The sequence below is a fragment of the Merops nubicus genome, unplaced genomic scaffold (genome assembly GCF_000691845.1).
Source record: "Merops nubicus isolate BGI_N331 unplaced genomic scaffold, ASM69184v1 scaffold36553, whole genome shotgun sequence".
Lineage (NCBI taxonomy): Eukaryota > Metazoa > Chordata > Aves > Coraciiformes > Meropidae > Merops > Merops nubicus.
The window spans coordinates 3,093-11,449 of record NW_008600292.1 but is presented as its reverse complement, the minus strand read 5'-3'; the positions used below and the strand labels follow the sequence as shown (position 1 = coordinate 11,449).

The 8,357-nt window shown below is 45.4% G+C and overlaps 1 protein-coding gene across 1 annotated transcript in view; it reads right to left on the bottom strand.

Annotated features, from left to right (window-relative positions):
* Window positions 1-4,385: 4,385 nt before the first annotated feature.
* The window catches only part of DDX47 (DEAD (Asp-Glu-Ala-Asp) box polypeptide 47), a gene marked incomplete at its 5' end in the record, with an annotated part of 6,646 nt that continues 2,674 nt past the window's right edge, over window positions 4,386-8,357 (bottom strand). The window contains 8 exons of the mRNA XM_008937666.1: window positions 4,386-4,508; window positions 4,602-4,731; window positions 5,270-5,340; window positions 6,385-6,522; window positions 6,829-6,975; window positions 7,126-7,242; window positions 7,363-7,434; window positions 7,977-8,095. Coding sequence (XP_008935914.1) covers window positions 4,386-4,508; window positions 4,602-4,731; window positions 5,270-5,340; window positions 6,385-6,522; window positions 6,829-6,975; window positions 7,126-7,242; window positions 7,363-7,434; window positions 7,977-8,095 — 917 coding nt within the window. The remainder of the gene's footprint in view (window positions 4,509-4,601; window positions 4,732-5,269; window positions 5,341-6,384; window positions 6,523-6,828; window positions 6,976-7,125; window positions 7,243-7,362; window positions 7,435-7,976; window positions 8,096-8,357) is intronic.

The window sequence follows — 8,357 nt, the reverse complement described above, 5'->3', positions numbered from 1 at the left end:
CCCCATGTTAATCTCTAATAAACACAGCTTCAGGCTTCTAAATGCTTCCCCTGAAAAACTGCTGAACAGATTCCAAGGGCATCCACCCCTCCCTGAGGACTTACAATGTCAGCAACTGAAGACTGCACAGTGCCACTCTCTGCTCTTGCACAATCAGGCAAGACCTTGGCACAGCCCAACTCATCCTACCACAAAACATGACATCTACCTGATTATCATGGTCAGAAAGGCAGGTACCTGTGTCCTGGGGAAGCAGAAATGCTACTGTCTTCATCCTAAATTTTCCATATTTGAAGGGTCCTCAGAGGAGGACCAGCAGCAGAGGCACAGCTGTATTCATCCCTGAGCCAGAGCACAGGTGAACATTCCCATTTCTCAGATGTCAGAGGAATGAAGCATCCTTAGCTGTCTCTTTTTAGTGTTATTCAGAAGCAGCTTTCATAGTCTAACCAGGAAAAAAAAAAGTTATCTGGATACTGTCTTTTTTTTTTTAAATGCTCAGCAGTTAATCCCAAAGTTTGGGATTCTGTCAAGAACTCATATTCTGATTATCTGTGTTTACACAGTCACAGTTTCCCCCTCCCCCCAAAAAAAAAATCTACTGGCAAGTGCATAAGCAGGAGCAGTAAGAATTCAGAATAGTTACATGGACTACCTCTGGCACCAAAGCTGGATTGTTACACCATCTGCTCTGTGACATTTACAAGAACTAACTGCTCACCTGAATGTTTACAGAGGCTCCTCACATGCCACTGGAGGCAAACCACAGCTTCAGATTTATACAACATCAAAATGCTTGGTATATGCCTGTGTCTTTCCCAGGTCATGCAACCAATTCCACTCCTTCTTAAGTATTCCTAAGGGCTTTTAAGTATATTGGCTATTGTGCTGCACTAAACTGGGAACATTTACTAACTTGAGTCCTGCTTTGTAAACTAAGGCCCTCCAGATTCCCACCCACTTCTTACTCTGAGAGCTGCCTCCCAAGTGAGCCTCTTCTCAGCACAGGTTGAGGATGTTGCTAGGAAGTTATCATACCTAGCTGACCTCTTGGTCATGTCTGCTTTTTGGGGAGGGGGAAGGTGAGCTGCCAGGTCCTTGGACAGGCTGTGTTCCTCATGATTATCTGAGGCAGACTTGGGGTCAGGCTGGCACCACAGAAGCAAGCCCTGGATGCCCCACTCAGGGCCACAGCTGCACTTTCTTCTCCCCTGTCTTCCCTGGCAGCCCCTGGGCAGCAGATGCACACCACTGAAACAACTGGGACAGCCAAATCCATTTAAGACAGGCCAGTTCAGCACAGCCTCTGCTCTGGACCACTGTGTGGTGGCAGGGACTGACAGTTTTTGCGGCTATCCTCACTTACCTTGAAATCAGTTATCCACACTGGCATCAATATTTAAATTTTACTCCTTCCCTCCTCCAAAGGATTATCCTGCTGCTGCTAACCCTAGAACATTGAAATGAAAGACAACTGTATGTCCATCTTCACTGCCTGGGGCAGTCACCTATGCAGTACTAAAGATCAAAACTGTAAAGCACTGTTTAAAACACACATTACAAGCATATAAACAATCACCTTCTCATTATGGACTTGGGAGGTGCAGAATTGTTTCAAATTGCAAATGACCCCACTGAACACCTTTGGAGAACACAGCTTTTGTTGAAACTTAGAGCTTCCACCAGAAAAAGTGACAGGTTGTGTTACCCCCTCCTCCCTTTCATCACACTAAGGTTAACCCTCCCCTGCATAGAGGTGTGCTTTGGAACTGCCCCTCAGGTGTCCTCCTGACTGCACACACACCAGCACCATTGTACAGAAGTATGCAGCCATACACATACCAGTGCTGGTATTCTTCTGAACTTTTATCCACAGAGAGACAAGTCTCACTCCATTCTTTTCCCCTCAGGTTTCATGAGATCAGCTACAGATTTTGCTTCAGCCTGGCTGCAGATTCTGTTTTGACCAAATACATCCTCAGCCACTCCCTATTCTGCCTCAGTGATACCAACGCCCTGGGACCAGCCCTCACAGCACACTCACACAAGAAAACTATTGAAAAAACTAAATAAGAAACTATTTCCTGCCCCTCCAACCTGTGGAAATATTTTTAGTTGAAATTGAATGCACATACCTGTGGCAGGTGAGGCACCAGTGAGAATGTGGGTGTGGCAAGACCTTTGCTTTTCTGGTGCCAAGTGTTTCTACATCTTGTCATTCCAACTCAGTGGAGGTGGCCAGCTGTCTAGGAGTCACTCTGCCCACGGAGCTCTGCTCCCTTTCACAAGTAGCACTTTACTTCTGTTATTCCTGCAGCTGCAGTGGAAGGACAGAGAATCTTTGACCTCACCAAGGAAGGGGTAAGACAATTCTGCTGCTACAGCCTTGCACACAGAAAATAATACAGAGAGATGCTAGAGACTCCACCAACGTGTTACAGAAAGTCTCATACTACTTCTGGAAGGAATGACCCTGCCCTGCCTCCTTCAGCAGCAAAACTGCCCTTCATGTGACTCTGCAAGACTGGTTCAGGACTGACTCTGCATGCCAACTGTTAGATAGTGGGGAATAACAAAGTTTTCCCAGAGACTCAGGAACCTCAGAGGGATCTAATCTTCACTGGCTGATAGCAGGACCAGCCCTGTCCTGCTTGTGAAGGAGAAATTTTGTTCAAGCATCCAGCAGGACAGATCATAGGGAGAGTTCCCTTGCTTCATGGGGAAAGACCATCTGTATCTCCACCCACACGCTCACTCATTTTATTCCTTTCTCTGGTGCATTCTAGGGCTGTTTCCTCTCACCTTTGAGGCTCCTTACCAAAGGGCTCCACAGAATTAACATGCTCTAACGTGGTGGGCTTCCACCCCTGCCCCTCTGCACTAGGGCCCACAGAAGACTCTTCCTGCTTTTTGAGAGCACTCTTAGCAGTCAACATACCCAAGGCCTGTACCCTCACTTATCTGCCACTGATCTTACACTGCTTTAGAGCTATCAAACTTAAAGGTGAGTATTTGGGAGATTTGAGTAAATTGCCAGTGTTTTCGCTTAGGGTTTTTTTTGTATCACTCCTCTCACACTAATGTTTGTCCCTCATGAAGAAAAGAAAGCCAATTTCAATACAGAAAAACCACTTACTTTTAACCAGGCTGTGTTTTCTATAATTCTGCAAAACGTGCTGCTCCAAAAGTACAGAAGCATTCTGACCACCATGTGTGTCTCTGGGATTTATACTGACACCATGAAGTAAAGTTGGACTCATCCTGACTACTGTGAGAGTTTCTGCTTTCCATTTAGATGTAATAAAGGAATCTTTCCACCAGTTTTTCATGTAGCAGAAAGCCCAGTTTATGAGCAGTTCTAACAGACATGAAGCACAAGGGAGCTTCTTACCCCTCTCTGCCCACCAGCAATGTCCAGTGTGAAAATTTTTACTGCCCATGGGAACTGGCACACATCTGGTTTGATAGGAAGATAAGTGTATTTACCCCATTCTTGCAGAATGTCAAGTACAGGGCACTGAACTCTGCCCAAGACAGAGAAATAAAGAAGAAAACAGATACCTGTTCCTGGCCACACAGCTCGTGAGCTGCTTCCCTGTGTAAACACCACCCTCATGTGTTGGTTTATAAGCACTGCAAGAATCAGCCACAAAAAAAAAAACCCAACCCTGTCCTTGATCTTGCCACTGGTAACAGATTTTGCATTGAATTCCAGGCAGGGAACAGCCTAATGCTGCCAGAGTTCTCTGTGCTGAGCCACTCTTCAGATGACACATCTAAGGTACCAACATAACATCTGAATAATTATGATTGACCTAAGAAAAAAAAAAAAACTGCTGGCAGAGCCAATATTCAAAATGAGCTGAACAGGCCAGTGATAAGACAAGAAAAACCAGGTAGCTTTCAAATTAAGCTAAATATATTTTTAGTTGTTCACGTCACATGTCCCTTCACCAAGGAAAGGGCATCACAGCTGTGCTGTGGAAACTCAGCTGCTTAACTCCTTTCTTCTTTTTCTTCTGACAGACCTGTGTGAGCCAATGCACTCGGTGAACCTGGATAGTGAGACAGGCTGCAGCAGTGGGAAAGCTGCAGCCACACTGCACCTCTTGGTGAATGAGCAGGGCCACACCACAGCTGCTTTCAGGTCCAGAGATGGTGCTCTGGAGTCTCTGAAAGGAAGACTGGTCCCATGGTGCCACAATGGGCCAAGCTCAGTCTGTAGCTGGTGAAGCAGAAGAGAGGAAGTTGTTTTCCAGGTGGACTGTCTAATTTCCTACGGAGCTCCAAAAAAAAAAAACAAATCCACTGGAGATAGCTTGGGAGACTTTTTGCTGAGCATGTGTAGCCATAAAGACGAAAATAAAGTCTGTCCAAATATTGAATTAGAAGGCTTTCCTTTTCTTCTTTTTCCCACCTGCCACCTTATTCCTCACACCAATAGCTTCTTCTGTGTCATCATCATCATCATTCCGGGAACGCTTCTTCTCCCCCTGCTCCCGCATCTCCTGCAACGCAACCAAGAGGTTAACCAAGAGTCCTGATGCCTGGGGAAATCCAGCACACAGCAGCAAGCACAGGGACAAAAAGCCAGCACCCACCATTCGAGCAAACCTCTGAGCCTCAGCCACACGCTCTGTCAGCATCATGACCTCCTCCTCCTGCAGGGGGAACGCCGGCAGCTTCTTGCCAATCAGGTGCTCGATGCGCTGGAACAGCTCCACGTCGTACCTGGGAGGAGGTGACACCAGCTCCAGCCAGCTCCCCGACCCTGCCTCAGCTGTCACCACCCAGCCAGCTCCAGCCCTGCACCCCTCACCTCCTGCCCACAGCTACTGTGAGCTTGTGCTGATGGTCTCACAAGCAACTCATAACTGCACCCAAACAATACCATCATTTGGGGTTGCTTCACTTACGTGCTCAGCTCACTTGTTCCTAAGAATTTGGCAAATACTTCTTTTGAGACAAGTGCTTTAGCATTTACCAGAACTCGACACTTCTTTAACCTGCATTATATACTATAAAAATATATGTGTACTATACAATCAAGTTATAAACAATTAGTTCTGCTCATCACACACTGTCTTCTACAATTTACCAAGACCTCTCTCCCTTCCCACTCTGGACTTTGAATTCTCTCCCCTTTAACTAAATCCAACTGGCACCTCAGAATGAAAAGAACTGTTTTCTTCTCACTCAGACGAGGCTGGATGCTTCCTGCTCTGAAGCCCAGCTGGGAAGAGCCAGTCTGCCACACTTTAACACTTACTGAGTGACAAAAGTGATAGATTTGCCAGATCTCCCAGCTCGAGCTGTTCTCCCAACACGATGAATGTAATCCTGAAAACAATTTTCTTGATAAGTAACAAAATACATGCACCAGACACAGAACAGAAGTCACAGGAAATCAGAGCATGTAATTTTTCTTTAGGAAGAAACAAGACAACGTGGAGAAAACACAGGCAGGATTAAACACTCGGGAGCATATGCAGCATTAGGTGTTGAGAAGATGCTGGCTTATGGACACCTATCTTTGGTTTGAACACTTGAATCCTTCCCTTTCTAAAGGAGAAGTTCACCTCCAATGACTCAAGACTGCAGGACAAAAGTTGTGACACAACTTTGATAATGAACTATCACTTCTTTGGTAAGCTAGTACTTAAAGTAAGCCCATGCCTGCACTTGCAGTTTTGGGATCCAGGCACAGTCTGTCTGCCAGACTAACTTCCTGGCAAGTAGATTTAAATTTGGCAAGCACAGGGAAGATGAAAAGAACATTTTGCAAGTATCTGATCTATTGAGCATCTTCTGCTTAGATGGTTCCAGGCTATTTAGCAGGTTTTACACTGCATTATGGAAATTAAAATAGCCCCTTCTCCATGCAGGACCTGTGAAGAAGGGAAGCACCACGAGAAAGGATGTGTTCTACAACATGGGTAGACAAGAGGGAGCAGCATAAAAACCATAACACCCAAGCTGCTGTTGCCACCATTATTTGTTTGTTTTTTTTAACTTTTTCCCTTTTGATGTCAAAAGCAGCGTCTTCAAAAGAACCATCATACTTCTGTTTGCAACGTGCAGTATCTCTGATCATTATAAGGAACAACAGCAATTCCTGAAATGCAATCCTAAGCCTTCTGAAACTAGACTGGGAAACAGTCAACCCCTAGGATAAGACCATACTTTCTGTAAGGTAGAGAGTTAGGAACTCATTTTTCAGTCTCCTGTACATGAAGGTGAAACACAGACATCTTTCCTGATCAAATCCTCATTGAGCACAACGGGAGAATTTTGATCAGAGAACAGGTATCTCTGTTCCTTTGTGCAGCCTCACCATGCCTCCTGCTGACCAGAAGCTGCCCCCTGGCACACAAACTGGCTTACCTTAGAGTGTGTAGGAATATCAAAGTTGATCACCACATCTACGTGTGGGATGTCCAGACCTCTGCTTGCCACATCAGTTGCCAGCAGAATGGAACGGGCCTTGGCCTTGAACTTGTTCAGGGCACCCAAACGTTTGTTCTGGGAGAGAGGACACAAAGGGAATGAGAGAATAATGCTCATTCTGGTCAATATCCTCTTGCTGAAATACCAGTAGAGAAGAACTCTGAGACAAACTGCTCAAAAAAAAAATCTCACTTTTCTACTTTCTTTTTTTGAACTATTACATAATCAATGGCAGCATTCACATTAGTGAAGTTTCTAGGGATCAGTCCAGTCAACCAGCTGTGAAACACCCCTCCTGCAAGGCAGCTGTGACCCAGCATGGTGCAGCCCATGCCCCCAGCAGTGGGTCTCCTGTGCAGCCCATTTTGGGGGTGCCCATACCTGACTCATCTGCCCGTGCAGAGGGATGGCCGTGAAGCCCAGGTTGCGGAGCAGCAGAGCAGTCCTCTGAGTGTTGTTACACGTGCTACAGAATATCATGAAGGAGTTTCCAGCTAGTTCACTCAAGATATAAACCAGGTAGCTGTCCTGTAAAGAAAAAAAGAAGAAAAATGAGATAATCAATAGGCCACAATAAAAAGAAAGTACAAGCCAGAGACAGTAACAAGGTATTGGGTGGATGTGGGAACAGCAAGACAAGACACAGCCAGAAGAAGGAAGAAACAGATGTGACATTACCTTAAATTTGGAGGGGATGAAAATGTAGTACTGCTGTAGCTTTTCAACTGTCTGATACTTGGAAGAAACAGCACATTTAACAGGATTCTTCAGAGCAGCACGCTGGAGTTTTTGGACCTGGGAAGATCAATGTAAGTTAGTACTAGATGGACAGAGATCTCATCAGAAATATGCACCAGACAGACTAGTTAACAGTGCAGCCTGACAGGAAACTAAAGCAGAGTACTCTGCTCTCACCTTCTTGGTCATGGTAGCAGAAAACAGGAATGTCTTCCTGTCTCGAGGAATCACTTTTAAAATCTTATCCACCTGAAAAAATAGAAAGGAAACAGAAATGTTTCCATCTCTAGAATAGAAATGGAAACAGCAAGCAAGACATAAGGCTCCTCCAAAGGCCGAGCCATCCAAACAGACACACATCCAAATGAAGATTAATGTATATGTGCAGCTTAGACTCGCAAGTAGGAAGAAAATTCCTCATTTCTAAAGGGAAGGCTGATAGCTTGCTGACAATTAGGCAGTGTGAACTCCAGAAGCCCAAGAGCAGTACCAGCACCAGGCAATGTTCCTGCAGCAATGTGTGTGTGATTGCTGTTACAGTACCCGTGTCAATGTCAGGTGCTCCAGAAAAACCTATTTCAGAGACAAAATGCCTCCTGGTGTCTTGCTAGTGCTATGCAGAACTCTTGTTAAGTTCTACTCTCACCATAGACTTTTCTGCAGTTATTCCACCTCAATTAAAATCTGTATTAATTTGTACAGAACAGCTCAGTGTTTGCTATGTGTCTGTGTGAAGGGAGTTCAAAGAGACCCATCTGCCATCCCAAACTCCTCCTTTAGCAGACTCCTACCTCTGTCTCAAAGTCCATGTTAAGGATCCGGTCGGCCTCATCCATCACCAGGAACTTCAGAGCTCGTAAGTTGAAGCCCTTTGTGTTCTCCAGATGATCAACCAGACGGCCAGGTGTCGCTACCAACCAAAATCACAGTTTAGAATGAAAGCAAAGGAAAAAAGAGACAGGAGAGTCACCCGTTACAGAAGTGGCATTCTCTGCCCAGGAGAGGTGAAGCAGATTGCTTTGGGTGATGGACTCTTTCACAGGGTATCTTCAGAACATTTTGAAATAAGCCTAATGGAGCCAGACTCTCTGAATAATACCCTCCCTTTCCCTCTCCCCCTAAAGGGAGATGAGGATTTTTGCATACTTGAGGAGAGTGAAAAACCAAGCCAG